This window comes from Hyla sarda, chromosome 3 (genome assembly GCF_029499605.1).
Source record: "Hyla sarda isolate aHylSar1 chromosome 3, aHylSar1.hap1, whole genome shotgun sequence".
Classification (NCBI taxonomy): domain Eukaryota; kingdom Metazoa; phylum Chordata; class Amphibia; order Anura; family Hylidae; genus Hyla; species Hyla sarda.
In genome coordinates, this window is record NC_079191.1 from 265,027,759 (window position 1) to 265,054,171 (window position 26,413).

Sequence of the window (26,413 nt, forward strand, 5' to 3'; positions counted from 1 at the left end):
TAATAAACAGCATTACAATTATTCAATTATTCAATTATACAATTATCTTCCTTTATTTGTATCCTTAATTTGTTTTTATTTTTCTCATTAACTTTCTCCAGAGTAGTACGAGACAGTTTTATTCCTTCTGGCGGAAAGCAAATGTTTATACTTTCTTTTTGCATGTAGCAATAAGTCTATACACACAGTTAATCTCTCTGATAAGAGTCAGTAATTTCCCACCCTCAGCTGTATCGGAGGCAGCTTTCTAGCCAACCAGTACCTTGCTCTGTGCAGATGGGTGATTCTTTTAGAGGAGATGCTGGTTCAGCTAATAGAATATAGTCACTCTGCATACAAGTTCCATAGAAGAAAACTTTGAAAAGCTCTACCATTCTACGTGTTCAAATCCAGTGACTAAAAGAGCAACATGAGTTTGAGGAATGCATCCAATTTTCCTTTACACCAAAATACCTAAAGAATATGTGAAAAGGGAAAATAGGTTAAAAGGACACCAATGTTATCCATACATAAATAACATCCGCTAATTGTGAAACACAGAAACAAAGGGACATGAGGTGACCCAATCAGAAACCTACAGACGTAAGTAGAGATGAGAAAGTCCAGAGAACCTGCTCTGGCATATAACTTTCAGGTGACAGCAGCTCGGCAAACTTTCGAACATTGGCAGGCTCGGCTAGCAGAAGGGATGAGAAACACATGGGGGAAGATTTATCAAAACCTGTGCAGAGGAAAAGTTGCCCAGTTGTCCATAGTAACCAATCAGATTTCATTTTACACAAGGCCTCTGCAATCTGATTGTTTGCTATGGGCCACTGGGCAACTTTTCCTTTGCACGTGAATTGATAAATCTCCCCCGTGGTGTATTGTTCCTGAATGAAAGAGCTAGGAACTAGAAACACTGAAATGACGTGAGGGCAGCCCAGCACAACTTGCAGCTATCGGCAAAATCACATTACCCATCATTGCTTTGCATTATGTGCCATACAGCTCCCAGGTCAATGAGGACACAGCATAGAGGGGGGTTTCAGAGGCTAATACAGCCATATGCACTGCATTGCAGCTACTATTTTAGAGAGAGAAAGCTGAGGGAGAAAGAACTACTGATTAGTAGTTAGTCAGTTAGTGTAGACAGTTAGTGTACTACAAATTCCAGCCAGCAGTGAACAAGCCCATAAAAGCATCACAATACAATACCTAACAAGTTGAGCACAGCATTAAAAGCATTGTGAATGTGGAATATGCATTTTAGGCCATGTTACATGTATTTTCTGGGTTTAATCGAACACATAGTATTTCTATCTGGGTTTAACATAACTACACATTAAAAAGCCTTGAGAGTGAACAGGGCATAGCCTTCTAAGGACTAGTTAGGTGTAGTTTCTAGTTTTAATAAAAAATAATTAAAATAAAACATTGAATTTGTACCTGGGTTTAACATAAATATGCATTTCTAGAACTGAAACTGAAATTTTACAGTAGGTGAGTGACAAATCACCCCAAAAAAAAAAAAAAAAAAAAAAAAAAAAAATGATGTCTGGTTAAGGAATCATCGGAAGAGGACAGAAGACACCTGCCATGTCCTCTGCCAGTTGGTGGCATTACCAGCACCAGTACAGGTAGCAAGAGCAACCAGGTGCCTGGTGGTAGTAGTAGCAGCTACATCAGCAAGCAAAAGTTCTCACCATCTTCCAGGGGTGGTGTGGTTTCAGAGAGAAGTACAACCCTTGTGGACAGTTTGACTTGTTTAAAGTCCTGTGAGGAGGAGGAAAAAGTGTTTGATGATATGACATTGATTCCTCAGATGGTAAGTGCCATCATCTCTGGACTGCCATCCCAAAGACATAGCACATATCTAAACAATTAAATGGTGGACAGTGGAGAGTGTTATTACAGACAGATGTCAACCACAGATAGCAGGCAACAATTGCTGGGTATGGTGTGGGTTTGACATTTGAGCCAGCACCATACTGCCTCACCTGCCCATAACATAATGTACATCATGGGTTGGGAAGGGGTTAATTGTTAAAGCATACCTTTCATATCCCACAGAAAAAAAAATAAGTTACTCAGGACCTTTTCCTGACCATGTATATATTTTTTTATATGTCTAGCCCCTATATTTCTCACAAATACCTTCTATCTGTTGTTTACTTGCTTAATCATTTTGTGCTTTTGAGGGGGCATGTCATCACGCTGCATGACTCATCTTTATCCCTGAGTGCGGGCTCTCCTCATCCAATTACTGCAGGCTGTTCTGTAACCCTCTTCTCCGTTTTTTCATGCTACAGGATTATAGGACAGGAGTGAGCACAGAGGAAGGCTAGTCCCACCTTCACTTACTGGACTTTATCCATACCTGTGCTTCAGCTCAGACAAAGATGATGCAGCCAGGCAGGATTATGTTCTGGATGGTATCGGGAGTTTTTTTTATTTTTTTATCAGCCATGATTTCTATAAAAGGAAATAACATTTTCTTATAAAGTATATTAGGAAGGTTAATGTTTTGCCAAGATGTACAACATATAAAAGTTTTTGTATCTGACAGTGCCCATTTAAGTGACAACAGATTACTGTATATCAACCTGGAGATGGCAATCCTGCAAGCTATCTTCCCCCAGTGTATTCCAGGATTTTTTTTTATTTGACTATTCTACAGGGGCTGTAAAGTTAGTGTAGCTCATCATATAGTGTCTGTACCTGTGTATGATAGTTTTCTCACAATTCTTCTGTGATTTTCACCCCAAGATATATTTTTAACAGCGTACAAAATTAGATGTTAGAGCTCTACGTTTCTGAAACAAAGGTCCAACCTTTTGGAATAGACACACACATTTAAAATACACAGATGTCTTGACCACTAAGGGAAGATTAGGAATCACAAATTACTGTTTATGCATTAAATGGTTTTCGAAATGAGAAATAAATATACTTACTAAAATAATTTATTAAAGTTGATCCTTCTCTCAAGATACCAGCAGTAGTACAAAAAAAAAAAAGGGTATTTTCGAAGTAGAGTACTTTGTGATACAATATTGCTAAGGTTTTGTTTGTCTTTTTATTTTCCCCCGATATGCCTTTTCAGTCACATGCAATTGTTTCAGCGTTCATTCTTTCTTTTTTTTTCCTAAAGGTTTTGATAAATTACTCATAATATAAAATCGTTCTAGAAGAATCAACATGAAAAACTTTTCCAAACAAGATCATTTTTAAAGCTCTCCGGAACCACAAATAGAAGAAAGCATAGACCAATGGGTTGAAGGTTGAATTTAAATATCCAATCCATACAAATGCGTCGATGACAATAGGTGGAATACCATAGTTCATAAATGGATCGGTAGCTGTGGAGAAAAAGAAGGGCGACCAACAAATAAGGAAAACTCCCATGATTGTTCCCAGGGTTTTGGCCGCTTTCCTCTCTCTGCATCGGGATCCTTGTTGTGCTTCTTCGAGAGCGATCTGGAATTGGGTCTGATTCGTAGCATCTTTTATTGACCTTGCTTGTCTCCTGGCAATGATGTATATTTTTCCATAAACACAGATCATAATAAATCCAGGAATAAAAAAGGACAACATGGAGGCTACTACCCCAGATGTTTCACTAAAAAACACAAAGCACCCTCCAACACAGCTGACCTCATTGTAGAAATAGGATTCCGCACCCTTTATATTAAGCTCAAGAAAGATCATACCAAAGGCAAAAATAGCAGGTACCACCCAACTGGTAGCGATCATTGCAAGTACTGTAAAAAGATTTATTCTTGTCTTATATCTCAGTGGGTCACATACTGCGTAATATCTATCTACAGAGATAAATGAGAGATGAAATATGGAAGCTGTACTGAGCATTATGTCTGTTCCTGTATGGATTTTACAGAAGATTTCTCCAAAATACCAGCAGTTCTCCACTGATCTCACCATACTATATGGCATAACAAGGCATCCCAATAGAAAGTCCACGGTAGCCATAGAAAGGATCAGGTAATTTGTTGGTGAGTGAAGCTGCTTGAAATGAGCTATAGAGATGATCACAGCAAGATTTCCAGCCAATGTGGCCAAAATGGTGCTTACCATGAACACATACATAGGAATCCTTATGCTGTTTGACCAGTTATTCTTTTCGCACGACTTGTTCATTGTTTCAAAACAGTATTGTAATTGCATTGTACCTTCAGATGATGTTTCCCTTCATGCATTGGGTGCAGTGGGTAAAGATCTGGTTGTAAAGCATATGATGAATAACTTTTCTTATTCTAGTTGTCAAAAACTGTAAAACAAATAAAAAATTGGTTGTTAATTTGTTTAAGCTGGATTCCCATCTGCGTCAGAGACTCCATCGTGGCCCCATGTCGCAGAGTTCATCCAAAAGATAGACAAAAAAAATTTCAGAATGCAATTTTTTTGGTCTGGTCAAATCATGCCTGAACCCTTACAGACCAGTAACGTCAATGGGATCTGTAGGTTCTATTGGCCCCTGTCGTGTAGCAAAAATCTTGTTCCATTTTCTCATTATTCTGCTCCCAGAAGAAGCAGAAAAAACAACTAAACTACAACCGACAAATTATGAACAGCTGTGATGTCATGCACATAGTACCACTGAACACTTATGCACCCATGTGTGTACAATGAACTATTTTAGTGTCCTATTTTAATAGTACTTTGTACAGTTTTTACATTATGGAGGGGATTTACATGCCAGTCCTAAATGAGTTGTCTCACCCTGCTGATTCAGGTTTCTGGCAAACTCCTGCCCATCATATTTCTTCAGCTGCTTCTGGCTTTTCCAACCACCTCTTTTGGGTGCAGACAGGCAGGAGCTACCTAAATCAGCAAGGTGGTAAGTAAAATCCTGCTAGTTTTATATGTGTCATGTGCAGGTCACACTGACGACAACCATACTTATCGGGTCCTGTTCTCCCGCTTTCTTACTCCATTGTTTTTGGTCTGGGGTTGACTTGGATCATGGTTGGAGTTTCCTGATCGGGACCCAGCAGAAAAGTAGGGAAGCTCTGCGCATGCTCCAGGTTGGCCCAAGAACACAAAATACTAAGGAAGATAGCGGGAGAAAAGGAGCACGGTACAGGACCAGGTAAGTATGGCTGTCATCAGTGTCAACTGCACTACCTGTCTGTACCAACAAGTTAGGGTAGGTGACACTAATGACAGATTTCCTTTAATAAATCTGGCACACCTGTGACCACCCTGTGCCCCTCCAACTAACCTAAAACTTTTTTAGTTTTATAAAATCCAGCACAGCTATTACTGCTAGCCTCACCCACTTGGCGAGTGAGGTGTGAAGTTGCAAGTCACAAATTTTTGCATAAAACTGGGCTTGTGAGGAATTACTGACTTTCTATGCCAAAACACTGACGTACTTATTTGCATAATTTTCCCCTCTATGTACAGATGTAGCCAGTCATCCTGTTCTTTGGTGCATTAAGATATTATAATGAACTCCTGAGGTTGAGATAAATTATCCTAATACATTGCACATAAAACTAAATGATAATAATAGTAATTATAATAATAATAATAATAATAAATAATAGTCTTTGGTGCATTAGGATATCCCAACACAAACACAAGACTACATCTGTATGTAAACAACAAGGTTTTTATTAGAGAAAGTTCAAGATACTCATTCAAACACTTTACTCTGAACTGAGTAATGTGAGCTTTTAGTCAAAAGGTGTATTTTACACCCAATATTTTATGCAATGTATTTCAAATATGAACATTTCCTTTTTAAACTTAAAATTCTGCCTTTAGATTTCTATGGGAACAGATGGAGAAGACTGAAGAATCTGCAGTTGGAGGTATATGAATAAGAAAATAGTACAACAAATCTAAAACTCAAAGGGTAAAATTTATCAAATGAGTACACCAGTTTTTTGGTGTCAAGAAGTTGAAAGACCCTGCAAGACCTCATTCTGTGCAAAAATTTGTGACTTCTTAGAAAGTGAGCAAGGCTTAGTATAGATACCTCCTCATGCCCGCCTCATTTACTATAATTTACACACAAAAAAACTACTGTAAAATATAGAGGAAATCAGTGTAGTCTGTGCCACACGGGCAGCCATAGTTGCAACTTATTTATTAGGGTTTGTGCACCTTTTTAACCCCTTAAAGGGGTACTCCGGTGGTCAACATGTTTTTCTGTTTTTGACTTACCCTATTTGTTTTGTTTCATTTCTATTCTTGTTGTTTAGCCTACTCTATTTCTGTTCTTTGTTGCCTTTTTATCCCCCACTTTGTTGTCCTATCTTTGCTTCTATTTCCTGTTTCTTGCTGTGCTGAAAACTACAAATCCCAGTATGCCACATGCCTTGCTGGTTTGGGGGCGGCTCCTTTTTTTTTGTTCCGCTCTTTACCCATCCTACTATTTTCCCGGGTCAGCCCCCATATACACAGCACACTAATATAATCAGTTCTGGTTGGGATACACTGTCATAAACACACACAAAAGGGACTACAACTCCCAACATGTGTCATTCAGGAGTCTTCAGTCTGTGGTATAACACCAGCATGCTGCCTCTGTAGTCTCCTGGGGGTTGTAGTTCACCACATACACCAGTGTTTCCCAACCAGGGTGCCTCCAGGTGTTGCAAAACTACTACTACCAGCATGCCCGGACAGCCTTTGGGCATGCTAGGAGTTGTAGTTTTGTAACAGCTGGAGGCACACTGGTTGGGAAACACTGGTGTAACTTGATGTGTATGCTGAATAGGCTAGAACAGTGTTTCCCAACCAGTGTGCCTTCAGCTGTTGCAAATCTACAACTCCCAGCATGCCCAAAGTCTGTCAGGGCATGCTGGGAGTTGTAGCTTTGCAACAGCTGGAGGCACACTGGTTTGTAAACACTAGCATACACACATACACACATACACACACACACACACACACAACAGGGACTACAACTTCCAGCATGTGACATTCAGGAGTCCCCCTCACCCTTCACATATAGGGGGAGATTTATCAAAACCTGTGCAGAGGAAAACTTGCCCAGTTGTCCATAGCAACCAATCAGCTTGCTGCTTTCATTTTTATGAAGGCCTGTGAAAAATGAAAGAAGCAATCTGATTGGTTGCTATGGGCAACTGCCCAAATTTTCCTCTGCACAGGTTTTGATAAATCTCCCCCCATAGAGATCATTCCCAGTATGAGATTTATTCCCCTGCAGTCTATACATCCCCAGCCCGTGCACCTTCTCATCCTCCCCTTCAGATAACACTTATCTTCTCTGTGTTTCTTCTACTGTGCAGACCTGTGTCCTTAGAATACAGAGCAGGGGGGAGGGGAGGAGCTGTGCACTCAGCTGGATGAGATGAGGGGCATGGCTTATTCCTCTCATGCAGACAGAGAGAAAAAAAGTGCTATGACATCTTGTCTACAGCAGACTCAGAACTGTGGACAACAGTAAAAGAAAACCCTCTGAACTACAGAACTTCCTGCCCAACAAACAGGTAAGAAAAAGACACACATGCTACCAAAACATATAACACTTGTATATTGCAAAAAAACTAAACTTACAAAGAAGATGCCATATAGTCAAAAAAATTAACCACCGGAGTACCCCTTTAAGGACTGAGCCCTTTTTCACCTTAAAGGGGTATTCCAGGCAAAAACTTTTTTTATATATCAACTGGCTCCGGAAAGTTAAACAGATTTGTAAATTACTTCTATAAAAAAATCTTAATCCTTCCAATAGTTATTACCTTCTGAAGTTTTCTGTCTAACTGCTCAATGATGATGTCACGTCCCGGGAGCTGTGCATGATGGGAGAATATCCCTTGCATGATGGGAGAATATCCCCATAGGAGCTGGACAGCTCCCGGGACGTGAGTCATCAGAAAGCAGTTAGACAGAAAACAGCAACTCAACTTCAGAAGCTAATAACTATTGGAAGGATTAAGATTTTTTTATAGAAGTAATTTACAAATCTGTTTAACTTTCCGGAGCCAGTTGATATATAAAAAAAAGCTTTTTCCTGGAATACCATTAAAGGACTGAGCCCTTTTTTGCAATTCTGGCCACTGTCACTTTAAGCATTAATAACTCTAATAAATGCTTTTACCGATTATTCTGATTCTGAGAATGTTTTTTCATGACATATTCTACTTTATTTTAGTGGTAAATTTTTTCCTTTCTTGGTGAAAAATCCCAAATTGTCATGAATATTTTGAAAATTTCTAACTAACTTTGAAATTCTCTGCTTGTAAGTAAAATGGATATTCCAAATACATTTTATATTGATTCACAAATACAATATGTCTACTTTATGTTGGCATCATAAAATTGACATATTTTTACTTTTTGAAAAAACTAGAGGGCTTCAAAGTATAGCAGCAATTTTCAAAATGTTCATGAAAATTGAAAAATCTGAAGGGACAGATGTTACAGAACTACAACTCCCAGCATGCCTGGGCAGTCTAGGCATGCTGAGAGTTGTAGTTTTGCAACATCTGGAGGGCTACTGTTTGGGCACCACTGTAATAATGGTCTCCAAACTGTGACGATCCAGATGTTGCAAAACTACAACTCCCAGCATGCCCAGACAGCCTTTTGCTGTCTTGGCATGCTGGGAGTTGCAGTTTGGCAACCACTAGAAGGGCAGCAGTAAATATCGCTTTACTGCCACCTTCCTTTCCCTGTCCCCACGGCATCTTCTCCTCAGGTATCGGCCGACATCTTCTTGCCATGTTCTGACCGACATCTAGGGGTGGGCAGAGCGGGGGGTTTCCATGGCAACCCCCTGCCTTCCACTGCCATTGGTCAGCATTCATTGTTGACTAATGGCAGGGGATAGGATGAGATTGCAACACTGCTACCTCGCTCCTATCCCTCAGGATGATCGGGGCTCTCACTGACAGCTCCAATGAGGCCCATCGCTACCGGACCGGCAAACCAAGCAATTGCTTGGGGCCCTGAGCTGGCTGGGGGCCCCGAGCAGAGCCGGTGCTTGTCCATCCAGTAGCGACAGGGCACTTCGGGAGGCCCGCACATTTCAATTAAATTACCTTTTTGTAGGGCGTGTACCCTTAAGAAACAAAGCAGGGCCGGCACCGGACAGGTCAGGGGCTGATGGGAGTAGAGACGTCACGTGCCCCATGCAGGCACGCACGTCTACTCCAATCACCTTACCTGTCCCTTCCTATGTCCCCATGCGAACCTCCAGCATCCTCCTCATGCAGTGACAGGAGAAGCAGCAGACTCACGCTGCTGCAACGATCCGCAGCAGGGTAAGTAAACTGGCCCGGGGGGCCCGGGGGGGGGGGGGTGATAAGAGGTGCAGGGGTGTTATGGGGGTGATAAGAGGTGCAGAGGGGTGTTATGGGGGTGATAAGAGGTGCAGGGGGTGTTATGGGGGTAATAAGAGGTGCAGGGGTATTATGGGGGTGATAAGAGGTGCAGGGGGGTGTTATGGGGATGATAAGAGGTGCATGTGTTATGGGGGTGATAAGAGGTGCAGGGGGGTATTATGTGGGTGAGAAGAGGTGCAGGGGGGTGTTATGGGGTGATAAGAGGTGCAGGGGTGTTATGCAGGTGATAAGAGGTGCAGGGGGGTGTTATGGGGTGAAACGAGGTGCAGGGGTGTTATGGGGGTGATAAGAGGTGCAGGGGTGTTATGGGGGTGATAAGAGGTGCAGGCATGTTATGGGGGTGATAAGAGGTGCAGGGGTGTTATGGGGGTGATAAGAGGTGCAGGGGTGTTATGGGGGTGATAAGAGGTGCAGGGGTATTATGGGGGTGATAAGAGGTGCAGGGGTGTTATGGGGGTGATAAGAGGTGCAGGGTGTTATGGGGAATGTTATGGGGGGTGTTTTGGGGGTGATGAGAGGTGCAGAGCGATTGTTATGAGGGTCATGAGAGGTGCAGGGGTGTTATGGGGGTGATGAGGACACAGAGGATAAGAGGGGTGTATATGTATATATGATGTGTATGCATGTGGGGCAGTATTGTATTCAGTGGATACAGTGTGGAGCAGCATTATATTCAGGGTACAGGGTGTGGCAGCATTATATTCAGGGTACAGTGTGTGGCAGAATTATATTTAGTGGGTACAGCATGTGGCAGTATTATATTCAGGGTACAGTGTGTGGCAGTATTATATTTAGTGGGTACAGTGTATGGCAGTATTATATTTAGTGGGTACAGCATGTGGCAGTATTCAGGTTACACTGTGCGGCAGTATTATATTCAGTGGGTGCAATGTGTGGCAGCATTATATTCAGGGTACAGTGTGTGGCAGTATTATTTTTAGTGGGTACAGTGTATGGCGGTATTATATTTAGTGGGTACAGTGTGTGGCAGTATTATATTCAGGGCACAGTGTGGGGCAGTATTATATTTAGTGGGTACAGTGTATAGCAGTGTTTTATTCAGGGTACAGTGTATGGCAGTATTATATTCAGGGTACAGTGTGGGGCAGTATTTTATTTAGGGTACAGTGTGGGGCAGTATTATATTTAGTGGGTACAGTGAATAGCAGTATTATATTCAGGGTACAGTGTGTGGCAGTATTTTATTCAGGGTACAATGTATAGCAGGATTATATTTAGTGGGTACAGTGTATAGCAGTATTATATTCAGGGTACAGTATGTGGCAGGATTATATTCAGTGGATAAAGTGTGTGGCAGTATTATATTCCGGGTACAGTGTGTGGCAGTATTATATTCAGGGTACAGTGTGTGGCAGTATTATATTCAGGGTACAGTGTGTGGCAGTATTATATTCAGGGTACAGTGTGGGGCAGGATTATATTTAGTGGGTACAGTGTGTAGCAGTATTATATTCAGGGTACAGTGTGTGGCAGTATTATGTTCAGGGTACAGTGTGTGGCAGGATTATATTTAGTGGGTACAGTGTATAGCAGTATTACATTCAGGGTACAGTGTGGGGTAGTATTTTATTTAGGGTACAGTGTGGGGCAGTATTATATTCAGGGTACAGTGTGGGGCAGTATTTTATTTAGGGTACACTTTCTGGCAAGGTTATAATGATTACTGTCTTCATGCAGAGGATGAGGATCTACTGACAAAGTGAGGAGCCAATGATGTCTGGATGTCAGACTCTGCAGAGAAGATGGAGCTGGAGGAAGACCTGGTCTCTGGACCAGATGAAGAAGAAAAGATAGCAGAGAAGATATCACTCAAGTCAGAAGACGTCACTCAGGTCACTGACATCATTGTGTATTCTCCTGACTGTCCCATCAGAGCTGTAGTCACTTATAAGTTCTGCAGTGATGATGGGTAAAACTGTGTCCAATCTGTGTCTCTCCAGCTGTTACAAAACTACAACTCCCAATGCCAGAGGCTCTCCAGACATGGTGGGAGTTTTAGCTATCCAACAGCTGGAGAACCACTTCAACCGAGGTGATCGGTGGGGGTCTCAGCAGTCAGACCCCCACCAAAAAAAATGGCCCGGGGGGGGGGTCTGGACAGGGGGTATGGGTAGGGAACACTGCTGCACCTAATGTGGGAGGAACACTGCCTGCCTAATGTGGGGGGAACACTGCCTGCCTTCTAAGGGGGAACACTTCCTGCCTAATGTGGGGAACACTACCTACCTAATGTTGGGAGAACTATGCTGCACCTAATGTGGGGGAACACTGCCAACCTAATGTGGGGAGAACTATGCTGTACCTAATGTGGGGGGAACACTGCCTACCTAATGTGGGGAGAACTATGCTGCACCTAATGTGGGGGAAACACTGCCTATCTAATGTGGGGGGAACTTTGCTGCACCTAATGTGGGGAGAACACTGCCAGCCTAATGTGGGGAGAACTATGCTGCACCTAATGTGGGGGGAACTCTGCTGCACCTAATGTGGGGGGAACACTGTCAACCTAATGTGGGGAGAACTATGCTGTACCTAATGTGGGGAGGAACACTGCCTACCTAATGTGGGGAGAACTATGCTGCACCTAATGTGGGGGAACACTGCCTACCTAATGTGGGGGGAACTCTGCTGCACCTAATGTGGGGAGAACACTGCTGTACCTAATGTGCGTTGTATCGACGTTGCGCTCCCAGAATTCAAGGGCCGGCATTACTATGTCCTGACGCCGGCCCTAGAGCGTGATGTGCGTGAACATCAAAGGGGGGGGGCTCCATGTCCATTTTGCTTGGGGCCCCCAAATTCCTTCAAACGACCCTGGCTTCAATCATACCTACTTTCTGAATTGACATGCGATTTCCTGCGATCGCCGACATGGGAAATCCCCCTGAGACCCCCCTCAGCGATGTGTCGGGATGCCTGTTGAATTATTTCAGCAGGCATCCCGGTCCAGTCCCCAACTGGCTAGCGGCGGGGACCGGAATTCCCACGGGCGTATCCATACGCCCTCAGTCCTTAAGGACTTTAAAACGGGGGGCGTATGGATACGCCCGCCGTCCTTAAGAGGTCAATATGTAGGTGCACATTACTCCACCATAGTTGGCACATACAGGCAGAGATTAAATGAAATGGAAGTTCATGTATGGATGTATAGGGAGATATAGAAGCTGACAAGCAACTATAAAAGGCCACTTATTCATTCAATTGCTGCCTTGATGCAGTGACACCATCTGGCCTCCAGATAGAGGGGGGATAAAATGGTCCCATTCCATAAGCACATCCTGTTTCTCTAAACAATATAACAACCCATTATAAAGGCAAACATTTATTTTGCAGTCATTTATTTGGCTAACTGTATTACAAATACTAAGATGTCATCCATTTTGAGATAAAAATGTAGAATATGCCATTTAGTACAATGGGTTGATAATGTACATTCATTTCCGCTCCATTAAAACACAGAATCGGCTAATTATAAACATAATAACCAGTGTACCCACTGATTCTTGGTCCATCATACACAATTTCCAGTTTATTTCCTTTAATAGGATTCATATCTGTTCACACACATTAAAGAACCATATTTATAAGGGGATATCATTCCATGAACATGGTGTATGATGGTAATGTTTGGTCACTATATACTGTAGAGATAATATTCAGCTACTATTCTTCTATTTAGATGTATGGTGCTATTATTTATTATAGTACCATGCAACCTCTCTAAGGTAAAGTTATTGGGGGACATTTATCATTAGGTTTCTATTGTAGACACAGATCTACCCCTTTACACTGTTTGTCTAATTTACAAAAGTTCTGCACGTCCTTTGATAAATTTTTCGCAAATATGGAAACCCCCCCCCCCTGCCCTACCGTGCACTCCTTCTCTACCTCACACTTCACATAGCTGCACTTCACAGATCTGTAGTGTTTTCCCTCGGTACACTGCTCAAATAGCTAAAAGTGCTGTAGCAGAAATGTGTGCCGAACAAAACTCTGCACAATAGTAATATCGTAAATCTTTACAAAGTACACAGAATGTCTGGGTTTAAAAAAATATCTAATTTTGCTAAACAATCTTTCCCCTTACCTCTATATCAGTGTTTACCAATGAGAATGCCTCCATGCTGGGAGTTACAGTTTTGCAACAGCTGGAGGCACCCTGGTTGGTAAACACTGTGTACATTTACCAGAGCTGAGTGTGTGATCATGTATATGTAGCAGAAATGAGTGTGCAGCATGTGTATGGAGCAGAGCTGAATGTGTGATTATGTCTATGCATGACCATGCACACACTCGGCTCTGCTGCATACACACAGTCAAACACTCAGCTCTGCTGCATACCCCTGATCACACACTCAGCTCTGCTGCATACACATGATCACACACTCAACTCTGCTGCATACAGATGATCACACACTCAGCTCTGCTGCATACACATGATCACACACTCAGCTCTGCTACATACACACAATCACACACTCAGCTCTGCTGCATATACATAGTCAGACACTCAGCTCTGCTGCATATACGCAATCACACTCAGCTTTGCTGCACACACATGATCACACACTCAGCTCTGCTGCATACACATGACCACACAACCAGTTCTGCTGCGTACACAGTCACACACTCAGCTCTGCTGCGTACACATAGTCACACAGCTCTGCTGCATATACACAATCACACTCAGCTCTGCTGCATATACACAATAACAGTTCATTCTTGGCTGTACGGTCACCATAGTTACACTCTACACAGGTGCAATCTCCTGCACTCATCAAGAATAGGGGGAGTTTGAATTTTACACAGTTAAAAGATCTCCAATCTGTACAGATCAGAGTCTAATCTAAATATGTATGACATATTGCTGGACTTATTCTTATAACATCTTAAATGTCCTACCTGATGGTGTATATTTGCTCAATAAAATCAGGACTTGCGCAAAATTTGTGCGTGTAAAGGGAAAAGAGGCAGTTGATAAATTGATATCCACCACATAATCAACTCTACTGAACACTGTGATTTAGAATTCCACTTGTAAAGTCCTATAATAAATTACACAAAAAACATGCAAAAAACTGAATTGCGCAAAAAAGATTGCGCAATATAGACAGTGAAAACGGTGTATATTTGTAATGATAAATGCCCCCCATTTAGTGTATTGGTAAAGGTCTTATTACATCACTGCACATTCATATTGTTCTAGCAATGTATCATTATATTATTTATAAATATAATAAACACTGGTAAAGCCTCTAGTTCTTAGCATCAGTAAAATACTGTGTGTACATATGGCTGCTTTGAATAAGTTTATTTAGGCATGCCTAATAAATCAGTTGACAATAAGCCCATAACACATCAATCCCCAAGTAAAGTTTATTTGCAGCCAACATATGTCATAACCTGATAAATACTATGGCTGTCAGCTTTATTATAACTAACTAGTTGAGTACCCAACGCTGTCCGGTTTTTCCTACCTTATCCTTTTGGGGGAAAAGCAACAAAGGAGGAAGCTTTTGTCCTCATATCCTGTCCCAAAATCCTGACCCCATATGCCCTCCTCATATCCCCACCCCAAATCTCCTCCTCATATCCTGTCCTCATATTTTGTTCTCATATCCCGTCCTCATATCCTGTCATCATATCCCGTCCCTATATCCCGTCCCCATATCCCGACCCCATATAATGACCCCTTATCCCGTCCCCATATCCCATTCCCATATCCCGACCCCATATCCTGACCCCAAATTCCGACCTACTATCCCGTCCTCATATACCCATATCCCAACCCCATATCCCATCCTTATATTCCATCCACATATCCCGACCTCATATCCCGACCTCATATCTCATCACCATATCCAGACCTCATATCCCGTCCTCATTTCCCATTCCTCATATCCCAACCTCATATCCCATCCTCATATCTCATTCTCATATCCCTCCCCATAGCTAATCCTCATTTCTAATCCTTATATCCCGTCCTCAAGTGGGGCTGCGTTGTAGTAAATAAATTGTAAGCTGAAAATAAAAGGGGTGTGGCTTAAAAGGTGAGCGTGTCTTTGTGAGATGGGGTGTGGCTTACCAGTCAGACTGACACATTCACCAGGAGATGCAGAGCGGAGCTTGTGGAGTAAGGCACCAGAAGTCCTATATACTTGCATGGGACTTGAAACAAAACCCCCATCCTTTACATATGGGGGGGAAGTTAGGGGTTAATTTAACTATTGCATATTTTTATTTGACATATAAGTAACATGTGACATATAAGTAACAAGTATTATCGAAATATCTCCAGCTGTTTGGAAATTATGCAGTAACATAAATTTCCCATAGACTTGTATGGTACTTTAAATAAAAACCCTGACCCTGGCAAATAAGGGAGGGTAAGGGTTAAATCCCCTATCCTATGTTTGTTGTTGCCATATAAGAAACATGTGTGTCAAGTTTCATTTTAATATCTTTAGCGGTTTGGACGTGATGCTGGAACATACACACACACGCACACATACACATATTGGGGGGAATTTATCATTGTACTAGCTGAGTACCCGACGTTGTCCAGTCTTTCCTTCCTAATCCTTGTTGTGGAGGAAGATCAACAGAGGAAGCTTTTGACTTCATATCCCGTCCTCATATATTGTTGTCATATCCCAACCCCATATCCCATCCTCATACCCCGACCTCCTATCCTGATCTCCTATCCCGTCTTCCTATCCAGTCCTCCATCTCAACCTCCTATTCTGACCTCCTATCCTGTCCTCCTATCATGTCCTCATATCCCGTCCTCATATCCCGTCCTCCTATCTCGACCTCCTATCTCGACCTCCTATCCCGAACTCCTATCCCGACCTCTTATCCTGTCTTCCTATCCCGTCCTTCTATCTCGACCTCCTATCCCAACCTCCTATCCTGTCCGTATATCCCGTCCTCATATCCCATCCTCCTATCCTGTCCTCCTATCTCGAACTTCTATCTCTACCTCCTATACCGACCTCCTATCCTGACCTCCTATCCCGACCCCCTATACCTTCCTCCTATCTTGACCTCCTATCTCGACCTCCTATCTCGACCTCCTATCCCGACCTCCTATCCTGTCCGTATATCCCGTCCTCCTATCTCGACCTCCTATATCGACCTCCTATCCCGACCTCCTATCCCGTCCTCCTATCTCAACCTCCTATCTCGACCTCCTATCTCAACCTCCTATCTCGTCCTCCTATCCCGTCTTCCTATCCCGTCCTTCTATCTCTATCTCTAATCCCGTCCGTATATCCCGTCCTCCTAACTCGACCTCCTATATCGATCTCCTATCTCAACCTCCTATCCCATCCTCCTATCTCAACCTCCTATCTCGACCTCCTATCCCGTCCTCCTATCCCAATCTCAACCTCCTATCCAGTCCTCCTATCTCAACCTCCTATCCCGACCTCCTATACCGTCCTCATATGCCATCCTCATATCTTGTCCTCCTATCCCGACCTCCTATCTCAACCTCCTATCTCAACTTCCTATCTCGACCATCCCGACCATCCCGTCCTCCTAGCTCGACCTCCTATTTTGACCTCCTATCTCGACCTCCTATCCCGACCTCCCATCCCGTCCTTATATCCCGACCTGTAATATGTGTACCATGGTATTGAAATATCTCCAGCCGTACGGAAGTTATGTGGGAACATACATTTCCCATTGATTTTCATGGGACTTCAAACAAAAACCCTGACCCTCACAAATGGGAGTAGTTAAGGGTTAAATTAACTATCCTATATTTTAAGTGGACATATAAGTAACATGTGACCAAGTATTATCAAAATATCTCCAGCCGTCTGGAAGTTATGCAGTAACATATATTTCCCATATACTTGTATTGGACTTAAAATCCTGAACCTGGCAAATGGGGGCGAGTAAGGGTTAAATCACCTATCCTATGTTTGTTGTTGACATATTAGTAATATGTGTGCCAAGTTTCATGTTAATATCTTTAGCCGTTTGGACGTGATTGTGGAACATACACACACAAATACACACACACACACACATTGGGGGGAATTTATCATTGTATATAGAGCTGTTTTGTGTCAATTTTTTTGTACAAATTTTGTGTTTTTTTTGCAGGTTTTTTGCGCAAGTTTTGATAGAATTTTTCATCCCCCTTGTCTACGGTTAAATTTACCATAGAGCACTTTCTACTGTAGAATCAAATGTACTCATTGTGGGGTTTTTTTGTGCAAAAAAAATGCGCAAACAGCATTTTCTTGCACAAATATACACCACCTCGGAGGACACGTACCAAAGTGTCTATTTTGACACAGTAAGGACTGCTTCTCCCATCATGGACTCCCATGATGGGAGTTGTAGTCCAGGGGCTGAGGTGCAGATCGCAGCAGGTCATTATCCAGAGACCCGCTGCGATTCGCATTTATTAACTATACAAGCCGGCTGTACATGAGGCTACACTGCACACCGCTCCTGTATACACTGTCATAAATCATAATCCCCGCCGCCAGAACACGGGAGCTCTGATTGGTCAATAGCTATCCACCAATTAGAGTTCCCCACTCCCAGCGGGGATTATGAATTATAAGAACTGTATATAGGATCCCGCAGCAGCGCAGTGTAGACGCATGTACCGCAGGCTTGTATAGTTAATAAATGCAGATCACAGGAGAGGGATCTGCCCCTCTGCCCTTGGACTACTACTCCTATCGTGGAACAGAGTCTGTCCCATGATGGGAGTAGTTGTAGTACCGCAGCTTGCACATCCCCCGGCTGTAGGACTTTTAGGACTACTACTCCTATCATGGACAGACTCTGCCCATGATGGGAGTTATAGTCCAGGGGCTGAGGTGCAGAGACCCGCTGCAATCTGCATTTATTAAGATAACAAGCCGGCGGTACATGCGTCTACACTGCGCTGCCACCAGCTTCTATATACACTGTAATAATTCCTAATTCCCGCCGCCGGGAGAGGGGAGCTCTGATTGGTCAATAGCTATTGACCAATCAGAGCTCCCGTGTTCCGGCGGTGATTATGAATTATTACAGTGTGTATAGAAGCAGGCGGAAGCGCAGTTTAGACACATAAACCAACTGTTTGTATAGTTAATAAATATGGATCGCAACAGATCTCCAGAGAATGATCTGCTGCGATCCACATTTAAGTTAAAAAGCGGTACATGCAGCTACACTGCGCACCCTGCCGGCTTCTATATACACTGTAATAATTCATTATCCCTGCCGGGAGAGGGGAGCTCTGATTGGTCAATAGCTGTTCCAGTGGCAGGGATTATGAATTATGTCATAATAGGAGCACAGGAGCGCAGTGTAGCTTCATGTACCGCTGGCTTTTTAATTTAAATGCGGCTCGCAACAGATCATTCTCTGGAGATCTGTTGCGAGCCGCATTTATTAACTATACAAGCCGGCCTTACATCCATATACATCGCGCTGCCCGCCAGCTTGTATATACACTGTCATAATTGCCGCCGCCGGAAAACGGGAGCTCTGATTGGTGGATAGCTATTGACGAATCAGAGCTCCCCTCTCGGTGGCGGGGATTATGAATTATTACACTGTATATAGAAGCTGGCGGCAGCGCGATGTAGACGCATGTACCGCCGGCTTGTTAACTTAAAGGGGTACTCCGGTGCTTACACATCTTATCCCCTGTCCAAAGGATGGGGGATATGATGCCTGATCGCGGGAGTCCCGCAGCTGGGGACGCCCGTGATCATGCACGTGCCACCCCCTTTGTAATCAGTCCACGGAGCGTGTTCGCTCCCGGACTGATTACCGGCGACCGCAGGGCCCCCGGCGTGTGACGTCACGCCCCCGCCCCTGTGTGATGTAACGCTCCGCCCCTCATTGCAAGCCTATGGGAGGGGGCGTGTCAGCTATAACGCCCCCTCCCGTAGGCTTGCATTGAGGGGCGGAGCTTGATGTCACACGGGGGCGGAGGCGTGACGTCACACGTTGCCGACCCTGCAGTCGACTGTAATCAGACCCGGAGCGAACGCGCTCCGGGGACTGATTACAATCGGGGTGCCGCGTGCATGATCACGGGCATCCCCAGCTGCAGGACTCCCGCGATCAGGCATCTTATCCCCTATACTTTGGATAGGGGATAAGATGTGTAAGCACCGGAGTACCCCTTTAAATGTGGATCACAGCGGGTCTCTGCAGAATGACCCGGTGCGATCTGCACCTCAGCCCCTGGACTATAACTCCCATCATGGACAGAGTCTGTCCATGATGGGAGTAGTAGTCCTAAAAGTCTCGCAGCCGGGAGATGTGCAAGTGCCATCCCTCAGCAGCGCTGCGGTACTACAACTACTCCCATCTTGGCACAGGCTCTGTTCCATGATAGGAGTAGTAGTCCAAGGGTAGAGGGACAGATCTCTGTTCACATTATGCGTTTTGCATAATGGGAACAGAGCCTTTCTGGCAGTGTGTTCCCAAACAGGGAGACTCCAGCTGTTGCTTAACTACAGCCCCCCATGATGGGAGTTGTAGTCTAGCAACAATTGGAGGCTCCCTGTTTAGGAAGACACTGCATTATATGCGCTCTTCCCAGGGGAGAGCAAAAAAAATGTACTAACCCATATTTCTTGTTTCTCTTTTCTTCTCATTTCAAATACGTGAATGCGGAGGACTATGTCAGATTCGGTGGACTGCGACGATGACAGTGTTTTTTTTATTTCAATAAAATGGTTAATGAGGGCTGTGGGGGAGTATTTTTTTAAATAAAAAAAAAAATCTGATAGAATTCTTCATAGCCATGTCTACGGTTAAGTTTACCATAGAGCCCTTTCTACTGTAGAATCAAATTTATTAACTTCGTGTTTTATTTTAAACGCAAAAAAAATTAGCAAATGCACTTTTCTTGCGCAAATATACACCACCTCGGAGGACACCTACCAAAGTGTTCTAAAGCATCTGAGAATTATATTAAATATTTTGGGACAGTTAGAACAGACTCTGCCAATGATGGGAGTTGTAGTCCAGGGGCTGAGGTGCAGATGGCACCTGGGTCATTCCCTAGAGACCCGCTGCAATCCCCATTTATTAACTGTAAAAGCCGGCGGCACATGCGGCTCCACTGCACTGCCGCCAGCTCCTGTATACTGTATCACATTTCATAATCCCTGCCCAGGAGACTGGAGCTCTGATTGGTGAATAGCTCTGGAGAATGACCCGGTTCGATCTGGACTATAACTCCCATCATGGGCAGAGTCTGTCCCATGATGGGAGTAGTTGTAGTACCGCAGCGCTGAGGGATGGCACTTGCACATCCCCCGGCTGCGGGACTTCTAGGACTACTACTCCCATGATGGACAGACTCCGACCATGATGGGAGTTATAGTCCAGGGGCTGAGGTGCAGATCGCACCGGGTCATTCTCCAGAGAACCGCTGCGATCCGCATTTATTAAGTTAACAAGCCGGCGGCACATGTGGCTACACTGCGCTGCCAGCTCCAGGCTCCTGTATACAGCTCTCATAATTCATAATCGCTGCTGCAGGGAGACGAGAGCTCTGATTCGTGCATAGCTTTTCACCAATCAGAGCTCCCATCTCCTGGCGGCGGTGATTATGAATTGGTGATAAATGTTCTGGTCACTGATTTAAAGTGGCCACAGTGCCAACTGCTTGTTAAAGATCAGCAGCCCGGCCGTGGCCACTTTTTATAGTTCCTTGCCTGGCCGTGCTCCGGCAGGCTCAGGTAATGTGGCAGGTCTTGTGGGCTGTGTGGATAGTATGACGAGTGACATCCGCTGCCTTCTCCTCTGCACAGCATTAGGGACGTCACTCCACATTTACTGCAGCTGCCGCGGGTGACTGTTCTAAAGTGGCCACGGTAGGGCTGCTAAACTTAAACAAGCAGCCAGCACTGCGGCCACTAGGACCAGCGGCGGCTGCAGAGAATGAGGAGTGAAGTCTCTGATGCCGTGCAGAGGAGCCGGCAGGAGATGTCACTCGTCATACTATCCAAACAGCCCACAAGACCCGTCGCATTACCTGAGCTAGCCGGAGTGTGGCCAGGTAAGGAAATATGAAAAATAGAAAAAGTAGGGAGAGAGGGGGGGGGGGGGGACAATGAGCAAGGGGGGGGGGAATGAGCTAGGGGGAAAATAATGAGCAGCGGGAGGATGATGAGGCAGAGGGGGGTAATGATGAGCAGGGGGGATTATGAGCAAGGGGGGAAATAATGTGCAGGGGGATTTTGAGCAGGGGAAATGATGAGTCAGAGGGGGTGAATGATGAGCAGGGGGGCGAATGATGCACTGAGGGAATGATGAGCAAGTGGAATCACAGAGGAAAGAAGGCACACAGGGGATCAGAGGGGGGTAAATGTGGCACAGGGGCTGATAAAAGGTGACGAATGATGTGGCATGGGGAAGGGGGGGCAAACTGAGGAGCAGGGGGAATCAAAGTTGGGGGATAATGAGGCATATAGTTCAGAGCTTCCAAGTAATGTATTTTACATTCATTTTTTTTCCTCAAAAGTGAGGGTGCATGTTATACACTGATAAAAAATGTTTTTAGTAGCCTGGAGCCGTCGGGCAGCACAGTGGAGCCACATGTGCAGCCGGCTTGTAAAGTTAATAAATGCGGATCACAGCAGAGAATGACCTGTGGTGATCCATTATGCAAAATGCATAATGAAAAGAGTCAGGCCTGGACTGTGTAGCTCCGCCCCTGATGATGTCATCACTAGGAGGCTGAGCAGTAAAGGTCACAGGGGGTCACAGGAGTGAGACTCCCTTTCGATCTGTCCCTCTGCCCTTGGACTACTACTCCCATCATGGGGCAGACTCTGTCCATGATGGGAATTATAGTCCAGGGGTTGAGGGGCAGATTGAAAGGGGGGCTCACTCCAGCGACCTTTACTGCTACGCCCACTAGTGATGAAGTCATTAGGTGCGGAGCTACACAGTCCAGACCTGACAATGTTCTCATTATGCGTTTTGCTTCCAAACTACTATGTTCTCACTTTGCGTTTTGGAGTCTCCCAAACAGGGAGACTCCAGCTGTTGTTTAACTACAGCCCCCCATGATGGGAGTTGTAGTTTAGCAGTAATTGGAGGCTCCCTGAACACACAGCATCATGTGTGCTCTCCGCAAGGGAGAGCACCAAAAATGTACTAACTTTTATTTTATTTTATTCTCATTCCAGATACATGAATGCAGAGGACTACGTCAGATTTGGTGGATTGCAACGATGAGCAGCATTAATTTTTTATTTCAATAAAAGGGTTAATGAGGGCTGTGGGGGAGTGTTTTTTTAAATAAAAAAATGTTTTCAATGTGTTATTTTTTTTATAATTAAATGTTCAGGCCTAGTAGTGGAAGCCGTCTTATAGACAAAATCAATTAGCGTTAGCCCCAAATCAGCTAATGCTAATCTCCAATTATTACCCTGGTACCCACCGCCACAAGGGTGCCTGGAAGAGTTGGTACCAACAGGCCCAGAGCATCAAAAATGGTGCTCCTGGGCCTAGGCGGTAACAGGCTGCCATTATTTAGGCTGGGGAGGGCCAGTAACAATGGTCCTCGCCCACCCTTGTAACATTAGGCTGTTGTTGCTTGGTTGGTATCTGGTTGATACTGAAAATAGGGGGAACACTATGCATTTTTTTTAAATTATTATTATTATTTAAAAAAAAAAAAGACTGTGGTTCCCTCATTTTTTCATTTTCAGCCAGATACCAACCAAGCAGCAACAGCCTAACGTTACCAGGGTGGACAAGGACCATTGTTACTGGTCTCCAGCCTAAATAATGCCAGCCTGTTACCGACTAGGCCCAGGAGTGCCATTTTTGATGCTCCGATCCTCTTGGTACCGCTATTCCTGGCACCCCTGTGCCGGTGGGCATTGGGGAGTAATAATTGGGGGTTAGATTTAGCTGATTTTGGGGCTAACACTAAGCCCTGACTTAGTAATAGATTCTGTCTTCAAGACGGCGTCCACCACTAAGCCTGAAAATTCAATTAAAAAAACACAACACATTGAAAAAAAAATTATTTAAAAAAAACTCCCCCACAGCCCTCAATAACCCTTTTATTGACTTTTAAAATAACACTGTTCATCATCGCAATCTGCCAAATCTGACGTAGTCCTCCGCATTCACCTAAAATGAGAAGAAAACAAAAACAATAAAACTGCAACCATTACTGTGATATCTACACTATCAAAAAGCTGGTGTGAAATTTTTTATGTAAACTGGTCTTTCACTCCTTTGAAAATATCATGTAAAGCAGACAATATACATTAACACGCCCAATTTTAGAAACATGATGTGAACAGTGTAAACCGTGGCACAAAGCTCTTTGAAAATGTGGTTGATACTTTTCGTGCAAAGTTCTTTGAGAATCTCCCCCTCTGTGTACTTTCTAAAGATTTATGGTTTTACAAGTGTGCAGAGTTTTGTTCGGCACACACTGCTGCTCCAGCACTTCTAGCTATGTGAGCAGTGTACTGTGCGAAAATGCCACAGCTCTGTGAAGCGTGAGGTAGAGAAAGAGTGCATGGTAGAGGAGTGCACCACAGCTAATGCCGGACACTGCCGATCGGGCCGATGCTTGGCATTAACCCTCAAAGTTGATTGTGGCGTCTAAAACGAAAGTAAAAGAACCTAGGCAGCTCAGCGGAGCTGATCAGGACTATCGTGACAAAATCGCGATGTCCCGATCAGCTTACCGGACGACGGAGGGTCCTCACCTGCCTCTCCGTCGTCCAATCGGCGATCTATTGCTCCATGCCTGCACAGCAGGTTAGAGCAGCAGAGCGCCGGTTACACTGATCTGTGTTTTGCAATGGCAGAGCACTGATCAGTGTATGCAATCAGAAGATTGTATGGTTTAGCCCCCTACATTTTTTTTTATAAATGTTCATTAACCCCTTCCCTATCAAAAGTTTAAATCACCCCCCTTTTCCTATTTTTGAAATAAAATAATGTAGTAAAGAATAAAAATAATCATATGTGGTACCACCACGTGCATAATTGTCCGAACTATTAAAATATTAGGTTATCTAAATCACACGGTCGATGGCATACATGTAAAAAAAATACCAAAGTCCAAAATTGTGCATTTTTGATCCCTTCATATACCATAAAAATATTAATAAAAAGTGAACAAAAAGTCCCATCAAAACAAAAATGGTACATATAAAAACTACAGATGAAGGTGCAAAAAATGAGCCCTCATACCACCCCATACACTGAAAAATAAAAAAGTTATAGGGGTCATAAGATGCCAATTTTAAACATACTATTTTTGGTGCATGTAGTTTATAATTTTTTTAAGTATTAAAATAAAATAAAACCTACATATATTGGGTATCCTTGTAACTGTATGGGCCTACAAAATAAAGATAAGGTGTCATTTGTACCAAATATTACACTGCGTAGAAACGGAAGCCCCCAAAATTTACAAAATGGTGTTTTTTTTATTTATTTCACCACATAAAAATGATTTCTTTTTGGTTTCGCTGCAGGTTATATTCTAAAATAAGCGATGTCAATACAAAGTACAATTGGTGATGCAAAAAACAAGCCCTTATTTGGGTCTGTAGGTGAGAAATTGAAAGCGTTATGATTTTTAGAAAGGAAGGAGGAAAAAGCGAAAATGCAAAAACGAAAATTTGCTCAGTCCTTAAGGTGAAAATAGGCTGAGTCCGTAAGGGGTTAAAAGTCCAACATTAATTTCCACATGATTAAAATAAAAAAGATTCCACATGATTAAAATTTCCAAATGATTAAAATGAAAACATTTATCAATAAATAAAGTGAGTGAATTAAAAGCATAGCATTTTTTAGTTTTTCTCTACCTTACCACAACACTCTATCATAAGTGATGTCCTGTGATTTGATCAGTGCTCAGACATTTCAGAGGCTACTGAAGCATTCCATACCTATCTCTCATTTCATCCCTATCTTAAAAGAATTAAAAAGCATTATAATCCTCGGTTTTTCTAGTGGTGACAATGGGGGAGATTCATCAAAACTTGTGTAGAGGACCAGTTGCCCATAGAAACCAATCAGGTCACTTCTCTCCTTTTTTAAAAGGCCTCTGAAATATAAAAGACGCAATCTGATTGGTTGCTATGGGCAACTGGTCAACTTTCCCTCAGCATAGGTCTTGATGAATCTCCCCCAATAGCTAGCCCTGTATAGAGAAATATTCTCCTCAGATTTCCTTTCCAATGCACACACGTCATTTTCACTATTGACACAATTGCTGAGAACTTAGCAAATCTGCCACTAGAAGACTCTATTCACACCTGCATTTCTGTCTGAATCTTGGGGATTTTTTTAGGACAAGAATACTGTAGTCCGCAGCACTAAACTTGGAACCAGAACCTTAATGGAAGAAATCTGGAAGTTAATACGATCCATCAATACATCTCACAATTTGTTGAAACTTATGTTAACTGAGCTGTTACAGAACAATTAAAATTGTCATGTAAAAAAAGTGTCATAAAAAATATTTAAAAAATGGGTAGTTCTACACAAATACTTGCAGACCAAACCTATCCAAATCTATGCAGATGGCTTATTACATTCACAAAATAATACTTACATTAAATAATAGACATAATAGTAAACATAAGATGGAATATATAAAAGAAGCAACTAAACAGTATCAGCTATGTTTAGATGCCACTGTGAAGTATAACGTCTTGCCCATGTTCTTCTTTAAATACATTAAATTGATCTAATTTTCTGATAGTTTTAGGATGGAGGCCAAATTCTATGTAACTTTTCGCATACACTACATCTCTTTATGAGTTATCATGAGCACTATAAAACATATAAAGAGAGAGCATAAAAAGGTTTACGATTCATGCCTACCTTGTAAACTCTGAGGTCATATAAAATAGGATGATAACATGAACATATGCAGCATCAGGAGTAACTGTAGGAGCAAGCAATCCATGCAGACTGGCATCTTCAGCTTATTGGAATCTTTTAGGTTTTGAGGCAATAGAATTCTATTGATATTCATAGATGATGATGTGCGTATTAAATGCGTAAGCACAGATAAGCAGCATATAAATCTTTACCCTGGC

General features: G+C 43.2%; 1 protein-coding gene across 2 annotated transcripts; it reads right to left on the reverse strand.

Moving 5' to 3' along the window:
* TAAR1 (trace amine associated receptor 1) lies at positions 1–26,413 on the reverse strand. 2 transcript variants are annotated; one of them, XM_056563318.1, is made up of 3 exons: positions 26,196–26,413; positions 2,937–4,267; positions 1–453 (listed from the first exon to the last, which is right to left on the reverse strand). In XM_056563318.1, exon 2 carries the CDS (start codon positions 4,162–4,164, stop codon positions 3,145–3,147), a length of 1,020 nt encoding a protein of 339 aa, XP_056419293.1. In that variant the 5' UTR covers positions 4,165–4,267; positions 26,196–26,413; the 3' UTR covers positions 1–453; positions 2,937–3,144. The 2 variants fall into 2 exon arrangements, with proteins under 2 accessions (XP_056419293.1, XP_056419294.1); XM_056563319.1 differs by lacking the exon at positions 26,196–26,413 and adding an exon at positions 7,205–7,242.